The sequence below is a fragment of the Oncorhynchus clarkii genome, chromosome 3 (assembly GCF_045791955.1).
Source record: "Oncorhynchus clarkii lewisi isolate Uvic-CL-2024 chromosome 3, UVic_Ocla_1.0, whole genome shotgun sequence".
Lineage (NCBI taxonomy): Eukaryota > Metazoa > Chordata > Actinopteri > Salmoniformes > Salmonidae > Oncorhynchus > Oncorhynchus clarkii.
Window position 1 is genome coordinate 60453119 of NC_092149.1, and position 22258 is coordinate 60475376.

A 22258-nucleotide genomic window follows, 5' to 3' on the forward strand; every position below is an offset into this window, starting at 1 on the left:
CACACATTCACTGACACAGACACACACAAAAACGCCAACATTTTCAGATCTGCTTACCAGCCAAGTTTTTATTTCAGGAGAGAGACCTCAGTAAAGTCACAATCAAAGGACTCAAAGTAATAGGATAGGCGTTATTCAAAATCAATAAATATTAAGGTTATTCAAAGTCCATATTATGCATATTATGTATGATAATAGTGAGGTTGGGTTTGAGGTTGAGGTTGGTGTTGAGGTTGGTGTTGTTGTGGTCAGGAGGATCACTCAGTGAAGCGTCTGAAGGACTGGACAGTGGGACTGACTGCACCCCAGTCCCCAGGCTTCCTGTACTCTCCCTTCTCCAGGAAGTACTGGCGTCCACGGTAGTTGGGGTGCTCGTAGAAGACCCACCAGCCATCCAGCACCTTGCAGGAGTACACCTCCCTCCAACGGTACTTCTCCAGGACTGAGGGGCAGTCCTCGGCGGCCTCGAAGGCCTGGCCCGCGAAGTCATCCTTCTCATACAGCTGCATCTTGTACTGGGTCCCACAGGACTGTGGGGGTGGTGGGGATGGGGATGGGGATGGGGGGGGGGGGGGGGGGGGGGGGTAGTAGTGGAGGTGGAGGCGAGGGGTTAGTGCAAGGGATTGGGAAAGAAGGGGGAGGGGATGTGGGGTAAGAGAAAGGGGGAAGGAGGGATATATAGGGAGATGAGATTCTTACTCAGCAACTTCTGGTTTATTTTGGGGGCTGGGATGTAAGGATAGTTAGTAACACACAAGGTTTGTAAAGTATTGTTGTGTGTTTGTCGATGTTCTGGTCGACCCAAAATGCATTTGTCTACCAACCCATCATCAATCCAATGTTTTTATACTCTTGAGATTGGTCCGAAACGGACCATCATGAGAAAAGAAACATATTTTTAGAACATGCTGTATTTTTTTCACTGCTGTTGTTTGGGCCGTTTATGGCTTCCTGTGTTACAGAGAATATTTCCACCACCATATTCTGCACCATAGTTGGACAATTGATTGATTCTACAGTAGAAGTGTAGGTCTGATTCTTCCTGCCAGCTCTAGGTCAGCCAATAGCGATCAGTGCCACAATCACTTGCTCAGTGCTATATGCTGGTATTGAACTCCTTTGACAAAGCCCTGGGTCCTGGGTGAACCGCCACTGTCACTGTTCTGTGCCTGGCCTCATTGGGATTTGGATGCCTAATATGCCCATCTGACGAACAGTCAGAAATGGTTTACTTGCATATACCTGTCTATACCACTTTTGCTATCCCTATAATAGCTATTCTTGGTTTTTCTGTTGATCTATGATATTACAACTACAATGTATAGCCTACCCTGTGCATTGAAGGGAAGTGTACAGTGTTCTGTGCTCTAATTAAGCAATAAGGCCAGAGGGGATGTGGTATATTGGCCATATACCACAAACACCAGAGTTGCCTTATTGCTATTATAAACTGGTTACCAACATAAATAGAACAGTAAACAATTATTTTTGCGTCATCACTGTCTGATGTACACACAGCTGAAATTCTGTTTCAGCCAATCAGCATCCAGGACCCAAACGACCCGGTTTATAATACAACATACGGTACACCCCATTCAGACAGCTCGGCATAGACCTAACAGACATACCCCATCTAGATACTGTTATTGAAGAAACATAATGATATCTCCTTTCATTCACTATAATGCTCTAAGGACTGAGGCAGTGGCAGACTTACAAAGTGGATCATCTTGCAGGAGCTGAGGCGGTCATTGAGGCCCATCCAGCGCAGGTATTCAGGGTACTCTCCCCTGGTCAGAACATACTGGTAGCCCATGTAGTTGGGCCTCTCGTACACCACCCAGGCTCCACTCTCCACACGGATGGAGTTACAGTGGCTCAGGTAGGAATGGAAGTCGGTGCAGTCGCTGTCACACTCATAACGGCGGCCCTGGAAGCTCTTATCCTCGTAAAACACAATCTGGACGAGAACACAAGAGACCAGAGTGGAGTGAGTGGGTTGAACTTAGGTTCATATGCTTGATAAAAGCTCTGCACTGCACGGTAGGTACCTTTTTACACAATTAATTGCTTTTTCCAACCTACCAAAGAACAAGTCAATCACTCAACACATTCCTGATGCCTTTCTTTGCAGCTAGTGCTATTTCTAAAAGCCATAGACGTGGGTAAGCTCATCAGTTTGAGTTAGTCTTTCCATCACAGAATAACTCCAATGTAAATATTTTTGATGGCACTTGAATGCCAAATCGAAGGCTGTATTTATAATAAAATGTGTATTTAAGACAGGCAGAGATTATGTCAATTTCTGCAGGACACCAGTGCTGACAAGCTTTAACCAGCATTCTATCTCACAGGAGACTATTACACTGGTATTATTACACTTACATTACAATTATACTATTACGTTGTTATTACTATGGCAATGGCCAACAGGATAAATCAGCCAAGTTTGACAGAAAATATGAAAATGGGCCATCCCATAACTAAACCAAACACACCACAGAAAATCACTGCTATGCTACTGCCACCATACAATCACTATCCTGCCCACTATACTGTATCATTAGAACCTGTTCTGATGGAGTCAGTGATTGCCAGAGCCAAGCGGCCATATCCCTGTTACTCACCCTGCCCATTTTGGACATTGTTTGTGGGCTAGGCTTGATAGATAGCGGTGGTCTGCTGGTCTCCCTGAAGTCTGGATGCCTCTGGTCCTGCCACCCAAGCCCTTTTATATACCCAGCCTCCCAGTTTTTTAAACAGTGAGTGGAACAATCGCTTTGTCATGAAAATGGGATCCAAAAATTGAGTCAGTGATTCTAGTGCTATTCAGTTTTTCCAGAAAAGTGAAGTGGGATTACGGCATAATGACAGCATGGTGAGAGTGCCCATTGACCCCCTCTCTGCTGGCTTGCTGAATGGCCCCCCAACTCATCTCGCCCCCTATATCCACCAAAACACACACCCTCCCTACACGCCACCCTGCCAGCTTGCTCCCATCACCCCCACCCCAGCCTATGCCCAATGTGCCTATCACCTCAGGCCAAGAGTCTACCAAATGTGCCAAATTCTGCCCAGATGCACAGACATTGTGCCCCCATTGTTTAAAGTATCACAAGTTCTCTTCGGGCGTATTCATGTCTAAACACAAATGGGGGAAATATGTGTGTGGGTGAACTTGGAGGCATTCATTAGACATTTGAACTATGCAAGGTCCATTACACTAGAATACAACCAAGAAGCATGAAAATCTGTCAAGCGTGCAGGCCAATCACTCTTCTCTTCCTCCTCTAGGGCCAATGAATGATTCGAAGGTGATTGTTCAACATCTGCTCCCCCGTCTTAGCCAAAAATAGTTTATCTCTATACATTTCGGCTGTGCTACAGCTAATTGTAATGGTTTGTGATTTGTCCAACAGTATAACTAAACATTAGCTGAGGTCGATATACAGGGTCTCTAAGAAAGTACGATATTCAACAATAAAAGGCATGTCAAGGCAAAAATGAATAGTTTATTCATGACTAAAGAAAAAAGAGAACTAAACAAAATTGTGCTCTTAGAAAACATTGAAAATAATTTGCATTGTAACATGTAGGTAGGCCGACATAGTGCAATTTAATTGAAAGGCAAATCAAATCAATTTGTATTTGTCACATTCGCAGAATACAACAGACCTTAACGTGAAATGCTTACTTACAAGCCCTTAACCAACAACGCAGTTCAAGAAATAGAGTTAGGAAAATATTTGCTAAATAAACTAAAGTAAAATATAAAATAAAAAGTAACACAATAAGATGACATAACAATAAAGAGGCCATACACAGGGGAAGTCCCTGAGAACTAACCTACAGCAGCAAGGCAGAAGAACAATAATACAATCTCATCCATCCACACTGGCCGAAGAAGCAAAGCAAATTACTAATAAGGAAGAGAAATACCTGGTTACCTAGCAACATCAGCATTCTCTGGAGCATGCTAGGCTTATTTTAATAGTACACAGTAACGGAATGTAACTGAATGGCCCATGTAACGGAATATAACTGCTCCCTCAAAGGCATCTTTCTCTTCTCATAACACTAATGTGTTCTGCCATCTTCTTCGAGGTGGCTATTATAGTCTACAGACCAAAGTCCCATCTGAGGGAGGTACTAGCCTGGTCCCAGATCGGTTTGTGCTCTTGCCAACCCCATTGCCAAAGTCAAACATTTTGAAACAGTTTGACATGACAATGAGTGATAAGGAGTTGACATGACAGCACAAACAGATTGGCACTCAGGTGCTAAAGGTATTCCATTCCTTGGAATTTGGCACAGGCCTTTAAATTCATCACACCCTCTCTCCTATCCTACCAGAAAATACATATTAACAACTTAAGGCCGGGCCAAATGTATACATTAATACATCTTTTCCCTATACTGGAAGGTCAATCTCTGAATTTAACAGACAGTTAAATGATTCCCTATTATTTAATTGGTACAGTACACACAGCAGAAGAACCAGACTCTAGGCAGATCTAACCTGAGTGGCTAACAATAGGTACCCTGTAGTCGTACCCCAAGTACTCTAGGACCACTGCCTGTGTCCTGATTCTCTACCATCCCCACCATTGGTAAATCCATGAGAGTGAGTGTGCAAGGGTAGAGAATCTGGATGCACCAGTCTCAACTAGATGAAGGAATGCAGCAGTGGGAGGGCGAGGCAGCATACAGGGGACGAGAACAGAGCCAGAGGTGTATACCAGGCCACCCTTCTGCAGTCTAGTGATCCTCAGATCAGATCCAGGCCTGCCTGGAACTGTGGACAGCATGCAAACAAAGGGCTTAGTGCTACCAGTGGCTGTGAAGCAAACAGCTGACTGTGAGGCAAAAGCTTCTTTGTATGGGGATCTCCATCAACAAGAACCCTAAAAGTCAGCAAGGCAAAAGGTGTCCCCACTGTCCATCTAGATGTCCCTTCCTGCCTGGTGTCATTTGGCCCGGCCTCCAGGCTGTCGCTGTGCGAGGGGTCCTGGGAAGTGATGCAGGGGGGGATAAGGCTGTCCAGCCCATGTCTGTGTCCCGACTCCAACAGCCAATCATGGAACTTCTGCTCCACCAGGGCCTGGAACTGACGCCACCGCTCTCTGAAAACAGACAACTTACTACAGGAACAAGACTCAGAAACATTAACAGACAACCAGAGTTCACTTTAAATGAGCACTTGGGCCCCTCAATTAGCTCCGCATTAAATCATTGCATTTATTTGTAAATCATATTAGTGACCGCAACTGGGTCACTTGTTATGTAAATTAAGCGACACAGTAGTCACAGACTTTTCGAGTGGCTGCATTATATTCATACTTCATGCACTTCATATTTCCACTCACTGAGCGTTGGTCAAATTGCTGATAAATCTAAGCGGTAGAATGGCTGACTGGTAGTGTCTGTGTCTGCTCTGTCACTCACTTGTTCAGATGGGCATCCTTCACTGTCTTCTGCCAGTCCTGTACACTCTTCTCCCTCTCCTCATGGGCCTTCTGGTACATCGATGGCAGTCCACCTGGCACCTCACAAGTGTCCCCCTCCAATTCTAAAAACTCAGCGGGCGTCAGGAAAGGTAGGAGCCAGGGTCTGGAGTGGTGCCCTTCACACCCAGCAGTAAGGGCTGGTCCCAGGTGTTTGGCACCACAGCTAAAGCCACACTTGCCATGTGATCCTCCAGGGAGGGGTAGTGTGTGGAAGGGCCCTGGGGTGAGAGCAGTGTTCCCGGGGAGGAGTATGGGCTGAGTGGAGCTGAGGGCGTGGATGGTACAGTAGGAGGAGGACCCTATCGCCAGCCACAAACACCACCCTGACGTTTAGGCTCACTGACCTAAAACACACACACCACTCTGAATGGCACCTGAGCTAATGGACATTGTTACAGTATAGCAATATTAAAGGAACTGCTACGAAACCAATAACTAGTGCACTGATTTTGTTGCTCTCGTTATGTCTAGGGGTCTTAAGCCCAGCTAAATGTTCTGTAACCTGATTTGATGTGTGCATAAACGTGGGAAGTAAGTGTGTGCGACTAGGTGTTAAATGTACTCACCCAGGAGACAGCCACCTTACCTTTGGTCCAGGGCCAGCTCCTTCTTGACCTCTTGGTAGGCCATTCCAAGCGGATTATTATTTGTTCAGATGATGAAACATAAATATGTACAAAAAGGAAAATACAAAAAACGCATTCCCAACTAAAGAGATGAACTAACACCATGAAACAAACAAAGGCCAGCTGAGAGGCTTCTGGCCTCTTGTCCCCTGGACTGACAAGCAATCTTGATCGCTTGCCCCTAAGGAATTATCAAGGCTTCCTGGCAGAACAGAGCCCTTGACTCGGTTGGTGCTGCTACTTGGAGATGGCGTGTGGAAGTGTATCAGGGTAGTGTTTGTCTATGTCCTAACATTAACCTTCCCCCCCATTTAAAAAAAAAAAATGTATTTTACCTTTATTTAACTAGGCAAGTCAGTTAAGAATTGAGAACGTTAAGAACGTTTAATTGCTATGTTATTTTTTAAAAATTATTTTTACACACCGACAGCGTCATTGCATTTGCACTCCACCACTCCACTTGAATTTGCACTCCACCAATCAGGCCTTTATGTTAGTGGCCAGACAGAAGCCCCTCCTCAGTAAAAAAGCACATGCCAACCTGCTTGGAGTATGCCAAAAAGTTTTAAACAAGAGTTCACCTATTTCATTGGTGCGTTCTGGTCTTCATATCAATATTGCAGTATTAGATGAAAGTGGTATCATAACTAACTAGCTGTTGTAAAAACTGATTTTTAACATTATAGGTAACAGAATGGGCATATGGACCCTTTCACTGACTGCTTCCTAAATGGCATTTATTTCACTGCCTCTTGCTCCAATGCAAATGTTTGTGTTGTCTGGCTCTGTTGTTCCCTCCTGGCGTCCTGGATACTAGGACGTCTGCCTGATGTTCCCATGACAACTGGCAAGCAGAGACGATCTGGCCTAGAAATAGAATGAAACTAACAGCAGTTGCTTGATTTATTTGCTTAGCATTAAGGGAACGTTAGTAGCTAGCTGATACAAAGCAGACTAACGCGTTAGCAGACAGACAAAACACTTGGCTTCAGTAAGTTTATACTAACGTTAGTCTAAACGATTTATGGTCCTGTCTCGAAGCTCCAGGAAAAGTAACTGGTAATAATGCTCTTAAATTCAAGTTTAGTAGTTTATCAACCTGGGCTGACTTTTGGTTTGTTTATTACCGGTAACACTTTTTTTTATTTTTTTATTTTTTTATTTTTTTTTATTTTTATTACCGGTAACACTGCAGCCCACAATTCTGGCGTTCCTGCATGTGTGCAGCCCTGCAGGAACGCCCCTATCCCTGGGTCAAAATTTAAATTGAGTACCACAGTACGAGTTATAATACCCGTAAAACCTAGCGGTAAACCCCGGAAATGGTTCCAATCGTTTTTCCACCATTCATTTTTCCATAGGGGATTTGATAACTACTTAATATAAGGTCTGTGTTTCGTGTAGGCTTACCCTGGCACAACGTTTTAATAACTGTGTAAATCTCCACCAGACAAGGTAACTTTTATCAGTTTTATCTGTAATTACCCTCCCAAAAATGAAATATTAATTAGCTGCTAATGTAGCTATCATACAGAACTACACTTCCTGTCGCAAGCTTTAACGTCATCACTCAAGGCACAGAGTAGGAAAAATCTCCACATTTCTCCATACAAACTCTCATCAACAAGTAGCAAGTACCCTAACATGTAAATATTATAGCCTTTTTAGTTTCTTGTGTGAATAATTGATAGTGTATTTTTCATGTGTATAATTTGGGGTGGGGGGCATTTTTCTAGTTACCTAGCTAGCTACCTTGCATTTTTAAATTACTAGAATTTTGCATTCCCCAGGTGCCCTTGTTTTAAAAGGAAAATGTCCAGGACAGACAGGAGGGTAGCGGTTGTTCTGACTCAGGTTCAAGGAGACGTGCTATTCCACTGAACATGCCCCGGAAACGGTTCCTTCGCCACTGAAGTTCCTCCTCTCTGGGCTCTCGAGACAGAGGGTTGTAGTCTTCGGCTGGGTATAGGTCCTCCACTGACTGCACATTGTTGGGCATTGCTGGCTTCCTCCACTGGCATTCCACATCTGTACGGCCGATATTGTGAATACGCCAAAATAGGCTGCATGGCTACACTTATGAGCTCCACAGAGGCATTCACATGTGGTAGAGAGAATCCCCTGGTCACTAATAGAGACGTCAAATCAAATCAAATTTTATTTGTCACATACACATGGTTAGCAGATGTTAATGCGAGTGTAGCGAAATGCTTGTGCTTCTAGTTCCGACAATGCAGTAATAACAAGTAATCTAACTAACAATTCCAAAACTACTGTCTTGTACACAGTGTAAGGGGATAAAGAATATGTACATAAGGATATATGAATGAGTGATGGTACAGAGCAGCATAGGCAAGATACAGTAGATGGTATCGAGTACAGTATGTACAAATGAGATGAGTATGTAAACAAAGTGGCATAGTTTAAAGTGGCTAGTGATACATGTATTACATAAGGATACAGTCGATGATATAGAGTACAGTATATACATACGTATGCATATGAGATGAATAATGTAGGGTAAGTAACATTATATAAGGTAGCATTGTTTAAAGTGGCTAGTGATATATTTACATCATTTCCCATCAATTCCCATTATTAAAGTGGCTGGAGTTGAGTCAGTGTCAGTGTGTTGGCAGCAGCCACTCAGTGTTAGTGGTGGCTGTTTAACAGTCTGATGGCCTTGAGATAGAAGCTGTTTTTCAGTCTCTCGGTCCCAGCTTTGATGCACCTGTACTGACCTCGCCTTCTGGATGATAGCGGGGTGAACAGGCAGTGGCTCGGGTGGTTGATGTCCTTGATGATCTTTATGGCCTTCCTGTGACATCGGGTGGTGTAGGTGTCCTGGAGGGCAGGTAGTTTGCCCCCGGTGATGCGTTGTGCAGACCTCACTACCCTCTGGAGAGCCTTACGGTTGAGGGCGGTGCAGTTGCCATACCAGGCGGTGATACAGCCCGCCAGGATGCTCTCGATTGTGCATCTGTAGAAGTTTGTGAGTGCTTTTGGTGACAAGCCGAATTTCCAAGAGGAAGGATGTTAAGTGCCATGTGCCTTTCAATTCATGACTTTGAACACCTTGAAATGCATTTGTTGTAAGAAATAAAGTTTGATTTAATTGATGACATTACAGCTGTGGAATATTTAATAAACTGTCATTTTCATGAGGACAAAAGTAGTTTTTCCATAAACTTTGAATATATAATTTGTGATTTTATCACTTGACATATCAATCATATAGTTGGAAGGATCCTATAAGTCAAGACTGTGTGAATGCATGTGCCACTCTGAATAAATAAATACTGTGCCTTTGAAGATGTCTCTAGTCATGAAACTGCAATAGAGGCTGGATGTCTTAACATGGTCAATTCTGAATGTCAATAGATTTTTTGACCAATTCTCATCAATGACATCTTAGAACTGATTTATCACTCATCTAAGTCTGGTATCATTGGTAATCTGGTTAATGATTATATAATTGCTTAAATGGCAGGCTGGTAGCCTAGTGGTTAGTGTTGGGCCAGTAACCGAAAGGTTGCTAGATTGAATCCCTGAGCTGACAAGGTAAAAAAATATTTAATTCTGCCCCTGAACAAGGCAGTTAACCCATTGTTCCTAGGCCGTCATTGTAAATAAGAATTTGTTCTTAACTGACTTGCCTAGTTAAATTTAAAAAAGTGTGTCTTTCCTTATAGAATGTTAACAGCAGTATAGTTAATATCTACACTCACTGACACAGGATCAACTTTATCCCTCATTCTGGCCCTGACCAAACTGGTAAATTGCCTCGCACTATAGCTGCACTTCTCCACATGGCCAGACGCATAGTGGTATTCTCCCATTTTAAGCTCTTATGCTTATCCGTGCCATCAGGTTTGAAATAGACACCAAGGTCGACATACTGTACAAACAATTATCTCAGCTAAGTAATACCATTTGTTTGTATCTACTGCTCTGCTAACTTGCTAGCTAACCATGTGTAGTCAGTGGCTAGCTAAGACAGAGAAAGGGGACAGAAGAAGTTCAACACTTTATTCAATTAATTTCAATACAGCACATGAGTTCATCGTGGATTGGGCACAGGTCTCTGATCGCACTGGTGAACGGTAGCAGACAGTGTCAGCTAGAGATGATGTGCAGGAGCTTCCTGCAGGAATTTGTGGTCTTGCTGAAGTCTTCTCTGTTGCTGATTAGCATAGAAATTTTTTTGTGTGTATTTTTAGGCAAATATATTGATAAAACTCACTTTGTCGCAAGAGAATTACACGGTTATCAAAATGTCACGCAAAGATAAGCCTACACCAAATGCATACTTAATTTAAAGTCTCTGTAAAATTCATTATGTGAAAAATGAATGGTGGAAAAATGATTTTAACCATTTCCGTGTTTGACCGCTAGGTTTTACGGGTATTTTTATAGTCCACTGTGGCAGACAATACTTTTATTAACAGATTTATTTTGCCCCTGACTATCGCAGTCCTAGCGGGAGCGTCGCCTGCCCTCACCATTGTTAACAGAACTGCGGGATAACAGTCCCCGATATGCAGGGGCGAAGGACACTGTCTACCGGTCGCCCCCGCTAGCACAGCAGGCGGAAGGCTGGGGTGAAACCATGTGCTAGCTAACATGCTAGTTAGCGACACTGTGTGTTAGTTAACTAGCTAGCACACAGTGTCATTCCCGCCTGCTGTGTATTGGAGAAAACCGTGCCCAACAGGGAGGGCGCGGGGGACACTGTCTACCGGTTGTCCCCGCCTCTCACTAGCATAGCAGACAGGAGGCTAGGGCGACAGTGTGCTAGGTAACTAGTTAACTGTGTCGCCCTCGCCTGCGGTGTACCGATTGCCGTCATTAATAGCACTGCGGGAAAAGTGCCTGACAGGCGGGGGCGAAAGACACTGTCTACCGGTGTACGGCTAGCTAGCCCCCTACTGACCCCAGGATCACTCCTGCCTGTCCTAATTAAAACATTTACCAATAGAAGTATAAAGAGTGGTTCCTGCAGATGCTGGAATGCCCACCAGTGGAGGCAGCTGAGGGAAGAATGGCTTGTAATAATGGCCGGAACAGAGCAAATGGAATGGAAACCATGTGTTTGACGTATTTGATACTATTCCACTGAGCCTGCTCCAGTCATTACCATGAGCCCGTTCTTCCCAATTAAGGTGCCACCAACCTCCTGTGATGCCCACATGCAGGAATTGCAGGCTGCAATTGCGCTCTTCTTTCTCAATCAGACAGAAAGGGAGAATATTTATCGATTTTGGGGGATATTGCTGAAAAACGATGTACATCCTACATTCATCCACTAAAAATGCTATTGCAAAGATATAGCAAAAGTTTACACCGGCTTTTGTTGCTGTAGCTAAAAGCCAATTTATGCTCGATCAGAAATGTGGCCGGAGGGTGTGACGGAATTGCAGAGCGTCTGGATTCATGCAGAGGCCTAATCGAGCTCTGTACCGCATCGCCTTGCGCCTCCCAAATGTTGTAACAATGTGGAGGGCTCAATAACAATGCGGAGGGGTCCATATAGTGCTATATAGCTCCGCATTGTCATTATTGGTGGACGATAGATGGGGGCGGGAGGTCCTGTATAAACATAACCTCACTTCCTTGATTACTTCCTCCACAACAGCTCTGCGTTGCTCTACGAAGCGCAGGAAGTACAGTATGAATGCCCAGAGACCGTAACACTGTAAATGCTGCATGGCCAATGCAGACAGCAGATTGACTATGCAGCGCCTTTAAGGGTGGGCGGGCTTTAGGATGAGAGGCGGGACTTCTGGGTTTCACGTGGGCGGTTCTGATTTGACAGAAGGAAGAGAACTAGTGACAGAAGGAAGCCAACATCAAAAAGCCGGGTTGTTCTGTTGGTTTCTTGAAGAAACTGGGATCTATGGCCGTTAAAGGGATGAATCTGGGCAGTGTTTGCTGTCTTGTCCTGTATTTTGTTGCGGCAGTGCTTGCAGGGTAAGTACATGTTTCTATATTATCCGTACACACCGCTTCTGCAACGGTTAAACGCGGTGTCGCTAACTGGTACACATGTTTCATTGTGATTGGTCTACACTTTTGAACCCCATTCTCCATGTGTAATATGGCTAGCTCGCTACTAGCTGGAGGGGTAAAAGAAGCAATCTCAACAACACGCTAAATAAATAATTGTCCGAAAGGGTAATCAACATCACCCTTGCCTGATTCTTTGTTTCCAGTATCGTGTATCGGCTGAGTCATACTATTCAAGGGAATGATGAATGCCATCTTAGGGAAGAGTGGGCTAGCTTTCCCGCTGGCTTTGTACTCTCAAATGAGTTATTGATATCAATCTGAATCACTCTGGGTGAACCCCATTTTCGATTTTTTTTAAACTTCATAAATACAAGACACAAGCAAAGATTATTATAGATAAACGACACGTTTGCGAACCCTACTCCACCTGTCCCTATTATGAAGGGGAAATACTGTATCTACAAGAGTCTGTAACTAAATTCCCCTCGCATGTTCACCTTTCTCTACAGGCGAGATTTCTACAAGATCTTGGGGGTGAGCAAGTCGGCATCTGTGAGGGACATCAAGAAGGCTTACAGAAAGCTGGCTCTCCAGCTTCACCCTGACAGAAACCCCGATGATCCTACTGCTGCTGACAAATTCGCAGACCTGGGGTCAGCCTATGAGGTAGGAAATTACCCGCTGTGTTTGCCTGCATCATATATCATTTATCTTCCAATGTGTTGAATGGCCCTTTTTTGTTTTACCAGTATAATAATGGTGTCTGATTTGTGGCTTCGGAAACAATGCTCATGTCATTAAGATATTTACAAAATATGAACGGCAACTTAGTTGAGTTTTATGAGAACGCAAAGCGTTTTATTGCTTCTCTCCCAATAATATTTTAATAATTCTAATTTAACCAGGGTGTATATTAGGGTTTTCGTTATATTTCATTTGCTGAAGCGCTCGAGGCACCGATACAAACGTATTTTGTAGGAAACTGAAGCAACCTATTTGGTTGTTGTTGGTAACCTAATGTAGCAGGCGTAAAAAGATGCCTGCGCGGGTAACGTAAGTTAAGTTGAAAATACTGTATCCCTTAACCAAGGCGAGTGTCTATGGAAACGACATAAGCCTTTTGATTGGCCAAGAAGACCGTGTGGCTGCCTCTGATTGGCTCATATTGTGGTCCGCTTGCTCTCATGAAAACACGACGTGGAGCACGCGGACCTGCTCAGTGACCGCTTCTATGATGTGCACCAATGGCATTATGAGTGACCACAAATCCGATAACAAAATTGAAAGGGTTCAAATTAGGACAATTGCATGATGAGCTATTTAGGTATTTTTTTTATGTGATATTAAGAGTTTGCAATTAAAGTTTATACAATGTTGCAAATTCACACATTCAATGAAACCCTTTATTTTGTGACTTAAATGAGTTAGTCCCTGGTGTTGTGCTGTTTGTAGGTGCTTTCAGATGATGAGAAGAGGAAGCAGTATGATGCATACGGAGAGGATGGTCTGAAAGAGGGTCACCATGGTTCTCACAATGATATCTTCTCCAGGTAGGTTTACCTAATTACCATAATATACTGTATGGAGTCACACATTAATACATATACCTCTGCTCAACAATACCTAATGAGCGTTCCATTCATTTATACTACTAGGCACTAGTGTGTGGTAAAATAATGACATCTGTATTCCAGTTACAAGCCATACATACCCAATTGTAGGCCTAAGCATGTGAGGTTTTAAGAATCAAAGAATGCCTTCGGCATCACTGTTCTCTCATCAACAATCACCTCTTACAGTTTCTTCGGGGACTTTGGCTTCATGTTTGGAGGTAACAGGCAAGGACAACAGGACAGGAACATTCCCAGAGGAAATGACATAGTACTAGACCTGGAGGTCACACTCGAAGAAGTGTACTCTGGGAACTTTGTAGAGGTACTATTAATCACTGATGGTGGTCTGTGATATATATTGTATAGGATTGATGTGCTTCACCAGTCCTACCCTAGTCCAACACATACCTACCATTCTCATCATAACATCTATATGCACCGCCCAGGTTGTGCGCAACAAGCCTGTAGCCAAAGAGGCACCTGGGAAAAGGAAATGCAACTGCAGACAGGAAATGAGGACGACGCAGCTCGGACCTGGACGCTTCCAGATGACCCAGGAAGTAGTGTGTGACGAGTGCCCCAATATAAAGTGAGTCACTGTACTATTGGCTGAGATTGATAACGCAGGAGACAATGGTGTCTTTCTTTACATGCTCAGTAATAAAGAAAATAGTCTCATCATAATGGTTAGGATTTGTCTCTCTCAATGATCCCAGGCTGGTGAATGAGGAGAGAACTTTGGAGGTGGAGATTGAACAGGGAGTGAGAGATGAGATGGAGTACCCTTTCATTGGAGAAGGCAAGCTACTTACTCAACCATCAGGATAACATGGGTAAACAAGGGTAAAGTCATTGTATATAAATAATAATACATTTTACAGGTGAACCTCACATCGACGGCGAGCCAGGGGATCTACGCTTCCGCATCAAAGTTATGAAGTAAGAGCAGCATGCATTTCCTTATTTCAGATATTATATAATGATTCTGACGAGGCTGATCTATCCTTCTGAGTCCTATCCCTTTTTCAGTACAGATCAAACTGTCAAGTGAGTACATTGATGTTATGTAAAGATTTTTGGAATGTACTCTACTTGCATTGTCTGTGTCTTGGCCCTTCTGTTTATCTATTTGTATGCTTGCTTTATGCAAATGCATTCTCTCACTCTGTTAGCCTGTTTCTATTGCACAGTAATATGTTGTCAGTTGAAGCCGTTTTATTGAACAATGATTGTGTGTGCTTCCAGACATCCAGTGTTTGAGCGTCGAGGAGATGACCTGTACACTAACGTCACAATCTCTCTGGTAGAGGCTCTGGTTGGCTTTGAGATGGACATCACACACCTCGATGGACATACGGTGTGTAACTACAGCCTACTAACTATCAGTGATGCATTGGGTAGTTTTCCCCCAACTCAGGCCAACTGTCTGTGGTCGATTCTACATGTTTAATCAGGACCAAAAACAAGATTCCCAGTGGAGACCAAGAATTTATTTTATTTACCTAGGCAAGTTGGTTGAACACATTCTTATTTACAATGACAGCCAAACCCGGACGACGCTGGGCCAATTGTGCGGCGCCCTATACTACTGCCAATCACGGCCGGTTGCGATACAGCTTGGATTCGAACTGTCTGTAGTGATGCCTCTAGCACTGAGATGCTGTGCCTTAGACCGCTGCGCCACTCGGGAATACACATGAACTGTTTTTCCAACATGTAATCAAATGTAATGGCCAAGTTTCCCCGACCCAAATGAAGCTTATTCCTGGACTAAAAATAACTTCCAATGGATATTCTCCATTGAGCATGCTTTCTGTCCAGAGTAGGTTTTATCTGGGTTTGGAATGATTGGTCCAAAATTGACACATCTTTGAATCAATAACAACATTGACTTGTGACTGCCCCTGTGGCAGGTTCACATTGAGAGGGACAAGATCACCAAGCCTGGTGCCCGGCTGTGGAAGAAGGGAGAAGGCCTGCCAAATTTTGACAACAACAACATCCGTGGATCTCTCATTGTCTCGTTTGACATCGAGTTCCCACAGACACAGCTGGATGACAATCAGAAAGAGGGTAAGGAGGAAGTTGATCAACATGCGGAAAGGGTTTTGTAATGATCTATTAGACTTGAGTCGACATTGATGCTATCAGTAAAAGGTCAACTGCATGTTACATGTCAGGTATGGGGTCTTGTTCTTCCATAAAGATTAGGCATATCAACAATGTACACAAAGACTGAGAGGCGCAGGACACGAAGACAATGAAACTACTGATTAACTTGTCGGCGATGAATGATTCTGAAACATGTAATAATTATGATCACAATGGTTAGTACTTTAAATTGTGCCTTTTGTTGTTCTCAGGAGTGAGAGGGATTCTGAAACAATTGTCAGTACAGAAGGTTTACAATGGACTACAGGGATACTGACACACCAAAAGACAGTCTGGACTGAGTTCTGCGCCACACAAAAAAACACACACACAAACAAAGGAGCACGCTTAGGGGTGTATTTATTTTTTGATTGTTCTCAGGATGGGTTGATTTGTTTTATTTTTTAATATTCTGAAGGTGGCTTGATGTTATTTTTTTTTAAAGAAGTCCTGGTTATATTTAATGCTGTATTTGTCCCAGAAATTATTTTACTGCCACCTTAATTCCCCCTCAAATTGCAGATGACTTATTTGCTTCAATTTGGAGAGTTTGGATCTTCAAGTCAACATACCTTTTTAATGTCAACTAATTGTCAACCACTCATACATCTTGGATCATGAAAGCTCCCATTTCCAATGTTAAACCCATCACACCTGACTGAGCTCTAGAAGAGGAGCTTTCCTGGAATCAAAGGACTCTGGAGTCAACAACTTCTCATGGACATCAGCAAGACTGGAATACTATCACCCTCCCTGTTCTGATAACAGTTTTATGTATGTGGTACTGTACTAGGTCGTTTCATTTAACCTTGAGGGATTTTATCCCCTCCGACACCTTAAAAGATTCGGTCAAAACACTTTGTAAATAGGAAAGAACAAACAACATTTTTAGTTTTTTGCTTTTGTTGAATTAGATGATGTTTAGATGTATTCTTTGTGGTGTAGGGTTATGAGTGAGCATTCTGTCTGCTGAAAGAAAGGCCACTTTGAGTGTACTTCTGGAGCTACCTAGCTGCCTCCTCGTTAGGGTGACAAGGATATCATCCTCGTCTGGAGACTCCATCTCCAGCTTGCTCTGCCTCCCACCACCATCCACCCTCTTGCTCTGCCTCCCACCACCATCCACCCTCTTGCTCTGCCTCCCACCACCATCCACCCTCTTGCTCTGCCTCCCACCACCATCCACCCCTCTTGCTCTGCCTCCCACCACCATCCACCCTCTTGCTCTGCCTCCCACCACCATCCACCCCTCTTGCTCTGCCTCCCACCACCATCCACCCTCTTGCTCTGCCTCCCACCACCATCCACCCTCTTGCTCTGCCTCCCACCACCATCCACCCTCTTGCACTGCCTCCCACCACCATCCAGCCCTCTTGCTCTGCCTCCCACCACCATCCAGCCCTCTTGCTCTGCCTCCCACCACCATCCGCCCTCTTGCTCTGCCTCCCACCACCATCCACCCTCTTGCTCTGCCTCCCACCACCATCCACCCCTCTTGCTCTGCCTCCCACCACCATCCACCCTCTTGCTCTGCCTCCCACCACCATCCACCCCTCTTGCTCTGCCTCCCACCACCATCCACCCCTCTTGCTCTGCCTCCCACCACCATCCACCCCTCTTGCTCTGCCTCCCACCACCATCCACCCCTCTTGCTCTGCCTCCCACCACCATCCACCCCTCTTGCTCTGCCTCCCACCACCATCCACCCCTCTTGCTCTGCCTCCCACCACCATCCACCCCTCTTGCTCTGCCTCCCACCACCATCCACCCCTCTTGCTCTGCCTCCCACCACCATCCACCCCTCTTGCTCTGCCTCCCACCACCATCCACCCCTCTTGCTCTGCCTCCCACCACCAGCCACCCCTCTTGCTCTGCCTCCCACCACCAGCCACCCCTCTTGCTCTGCCTCCCACCACCAGCCACCCCTCTTGCTCTGCCTCCCACCACCAGCCACCCCTCTTGCTCTGCCTCCCACCACCAGCCACCCCTCTTGCTCTGCCTCCCACCACCAGCCACCCCTCTTGCTCTGCCTCCCACCACCAGCCACCCCTCTTGCTCTGCCTCCCACCACTATCCACCCCTCTTGCTCTGCCTCTCCTCTCAGACTGAGTGTGTCTGAAATGGCACACTTTTCCCTAAGTAGTGTGTTACTTTTTGACCTGCTCCCATAGGGTTCTGGTCAGAAGTTGTGCACTTTTAAAGGGCATAGGGTGCCATTTCAGCCCTGTGTTCTTTGGACTGCTCCTCCTGACTGAAAGAGACTACTGTGAATAATGGGATGTGCTATAGTACAGGAGGGAAAATGTACTTTTCAATTAAAAGTTTATAATAAATAATTACTTGGTCAAATAACCTTACATAAAGGTTACTTTATGCTTTAAACAAAATTGGAGTGAATTTTCAGTATTCAATTGTCAAGGGTGTGAGAGATTTTATACTGTGTGTGTGCCTATACTGTCTTGCCTGGCTGGAGCACCACTGTCCACCTTATTGACATCTCTATCTTGCATGTCAGTCAAGGGCACTCGCTGTAGTCCCAATGTGTGACCGGTAGAGGGCAGCAAGTGTAAAGAATGGCTGCAAAGGGTGTCTGCTGTCACCACTCCTTCAGGATGGCCGTAACCTCCCCTGGGCCACTCTATCTCTCTAGGCAAGACCTCTACACATCATAGACACCTTTGTCATGTGACTGCATTAACATGTCTATTATGGCATTGGCTTTGAGGATGAAGTATTGTTAGTGATCAGTGGATGATTGTTTGACTGTTGGACTTCCTTCCCTAGCATTGACTATGGTTTTACTGCAGTGATTGTCTGACTTAATTAGTGACATCACAGGGCTGTAGTGGTGTGTGTGTGTGTGTGTGTGTGTGTGTGTGTGTGTGTGTGTGTGTGTGTGTGTGTGTGTTTGGTCGGTCCGTCCGTCCGTCACTGTTAACCCCTCTTACTCACTCCTCCACTCTGTATCTTAATCTGACCTCTGTGACTGAGCTGGTTCCACTTACTGACTGTCTGTTGCTGCTCTCCTAAACGCAAGGGGCCGACTGACTCAGGTTTCATCCCAAATGGAACCCTATTCCCTGTATAGTGCACTAGTTTTGACCAGGGTCCATAGGGCTCTAGTCAAAAGTAGTACACTATGTATAAGGTGCCATTTGGGACGTATAGTCATTCTCAACCGCGTCACTTTGTCTCCATACCAGACCTACCTCCCTATTCTTCCTCTCTGCCCTTTTTCCCCTCTACTTCGCCTGTGTGTGTGTGTGTGTGGGGGGGGGGGGGGGGCAGAAGGATGTCAGGGAGCCTGCTAGGGTGCGGCAGAGGATGTCCGCACAAATCATTTCGGTATGGTGAATTTATAGTGTGGTAATATGCGCGTCTGTCCACAAGCATACATGTTTGTGTATTTGTGTGTGTGAATACATGGGAGGTCTGTGTGTATGTGTGTGTGTGGAGGTGCATTCCTCACAGCTTCCCCCAAACTGATTACTCAATATATCTATCAGGTTTATAATGGGGATATAGCTTTTATTTAAAACATTTATCTTACAATTATCACTTGTTGTCCAAACTGCAAAATTGTGTATCTGTGTGCAGTCTGTATGTATCATGAACTCCCACAGAGATAGCAGGGCTGTGGTATATTGGGAGTTCCCTCCACATCCCACCACACATCCCTTAGTCATTATCACTCTGGATGAGACCCAACAAGCAGGGGTGGTTGGTGATTAGGGTGTATAAAGGCTCTGTGTTTTACCTCTCATGCTACGTACAGAGCCATGTATTTAATATGGCTCTGGCTGCATAGGAAGATCCCCAACAGAGGTTATGCATCTTCACCTATTGTTACTGGAATTAAAGTGATAATTCACTCCAACATCACATTTTGCAAACCTCAAAGTTTCAGGTAGTCTATTGGTCAGTCCCACAATAGATACAGCTACATACATATATAAGCCTGAAACCCAGATGAATGGCACTGTCTATGTTCATTGTTTTAGATAGTTACCACCTTTCCTATTCATTTAGGAATGTGGATTGACAAACATTGATTTTGGAATGGTGAACTACCCCTCTGAGGCACAAGAGGGGAGCATTGCCTCTGATGGGCTGACGTACCGCCCCTGGACCTGTCAGTCCAACCACTACAGTGAGTTGGTGCAGATAAGCGCAGGGATCACACTTGACATTACTGAGAGTAATGACTCTCTAAGTGTAGCCCCGGGGTTAAGAGGAGCACATGCTATGATGTCTAATTGCACAATCCACGATCCAGGGAAGCGGAGAGCAAAGGCAGTGGCTGTGTTGACCTGTAGTGACTCAGTTAATGGAGCCTGATCCTGTGAGGGACTGGGGTTTAGTAGGATTTGTGTGTTCACTGGCCTGGGATTTAAGAGTGTGGAGGATATTGGCCCAGAATGGTAGAAATAGTAACCAAAAATGATGGCATGCACTAAATGTCTGAACTTTTTGGAATTCCTCTTTATTTTCACTTTCAACACCCTGGGAGAGATTTACTAGTCTTTATTTCAGAGGGAATAGAAACAAAATAAATAACACTTGAAATGTTTTACACGGATGTTTTTGTATCTTCATTCCCTTTAAATAACAAGTGCAGAAGTTGTACTGGCACAAACATTTAGAACATCTGTTTGTCTGTCTTAATATGGAATCCATTGTCACAGGGAACAATTCTGACTTATTATGCCTGGAAAAGAATCACCCCCCCCCATCCCAATCCCACCTACACACAGAGCAATAGCAGGGATGAGCTCAGCGACAGACGTTTCATCTGTGCGGATATCAATGCCGCACCAACATGTGTCTCGAATGGGGGGGGGGGGGGGGGTGAAGAGGAAAAAAGGGCACCCGAAAAAGAAATGGTGACGGACAAAGCCTACAATTTGTGGGACCTAAAGCATAAAGCAAACAAAAGGCAGCTTTTGTAAGGAATAATGCATGTCAGCCGTGTCCTCTGCTCTTCCCACTGTAGCTTTGAACACGGCTGGGGACGGCCGTAGCTTCACTGTGTTTGTCGTGTTGCTATATAAAAGCCAGTCACCTCAAAGGGAAAAACCTCAACTATTCAACAGTGAATTGTGGGGCTGTAATTATGGGAAATGCGGGCAGGAAAAGTGGCTTTAGGTTTTTTACATTCAGCGACTAAGCACTTCTGATACTGAAGGAAGAGCTGCTGTTTATCGAAATGCTTTGGGCTAAACATAGTCAGCTGTCATTATGTACAGTATCTTTGCAGTGCTTGACTTGGTCAGGAGCTCACCGGAACTGAGTACCGGCACCTCAAATGTTCTACTGCTTCAGCTCCTGTTCCTCTTACAGAATATTAGATCGAAAGTATTGCGGAGCTCCTGCACCTAAATATAAACAGTCAAGGCAGCCAAAATGAGTAGCGGAACCTATTTCAGTCAAGTACTGTAACTTTGTCTATCCTTCCAATCCCCCCTCAAACATTTATTTTTTTCTGTCCCAATTTTGTAGTCTAATGACCCATTTATTCCTTTGAAGGGACCGTTGCTGGGTCTCTCTCATAGTCTCCCCACATCCTCAGGAAAGCGTAGCAACTACCAAGGCAGCGGAGAAGAGGCAGTCTCTCTAGGGCCTGTAGAGGATAAACAGTGGTATGGACCACCTATCTGGATGAAATAGCATTGGTAGTGCTATTTGGGATCCTTGGGATGTCCTTCACCTTAACCCCTACCCTAACCCTTACCTAACCTTAACCCTTAACTTAACCATTTTAAATTTAAACTTCAATGGGATAGGGATGTCCTAAGGATCACGGATCGCAAGGAATCCCTTTCTTAGGCATAATCACTCAAATGATCAAACTGAATTCATTTAACTGTACGGTTTTGCACTCAGCCAATACATAGCCTGTCTTCTTCCCTCAACTTTTACCCATCACTATCAAGGTTTTGAAGGCTTTGTGTATTAAGATTCCCTCCAGGACACTTCTAAACATCAGGCAGGACCCGGGGCCCGGTCCATATGAATGGGGCCATATTAGATAATTTTTTGAAACTATACTATATGTGCATATGAAATGCTGTAAATATATATATTAGTGTGGGCCTTGAGGGTGCTGGGTCAAAGCAGTCTTTGTTAGGGAGCTAGCTAGTGGAGGGAGCCTCTCTCTGGGTCCTTGGCTCGGCGGTGCCCGGCCCTGTGGTGGCAGATCATAGTTAATACTGTGCGGTGGGCTGTCAGAGACACTTAGACTGACGCTGGACAGGCAGGGGCCTCAAACAGAGCCTCTGCTCTGCATGGCCTGTGGCTGAAGGCAGGAGCACCCAGGCATGGGAGCAGAGAGATCAACCTGGCCTGGGGTAGG

General features: G+C 44.7%; 1 protein-coding gene and 1 pseudogene across 2 annotated transcripts; one reads left to right on the plus strand and one right to left on the minus strand.

Annotated features, from left to right (window-relative positions):
* Positions 1-48: 48 nt before the first annotated feature.
* Positions 49-2787, minus strand: LOC139406063 (gamma-crystallin S-like; annotated as a pseudogene).
* Positions 2788-11928: 9141 nt separating this feature from the next.
* On the plus strand, positions 11929-18261 carry LOC139400267 (dnaJ homolog subfamily B member 11-like). Of its 2 annotated transcripts, XR_011632467.1 has the most exons (11): positions 11929-12103; positions 12652-12808; positions 13595-13692; positions 13942-14077; positions 14202-14344; positions 14472-14554; positions 14637-14694; positions 15001-15112; positions 15669-15828; positions 16119-17762; positions 17888-18261. XR_011632467.1 is itself a non-coding variant. In XM_071145245.1 (10 exons), the coding sequence occupies exons 1-10, from the start codon at positions 12030-12032 to the stop codon at positions 16181-16183; spliced, it is 1086 nt and encodes a 361-aa protein (XP_071001346.1). In that variant the 5' UTR covers positions 11929-12029; the 3' UTR covers positions 16184-18261. The 2 variants fall into 2 exon arrangements, 1 of the variants encoding a protein (XP_071001346.1); XM_071145245.1 differs by having other exon boundaries at positions 16119-18261.
* Positions 18262-22258: the final 3997 nt, after the last annotated feature.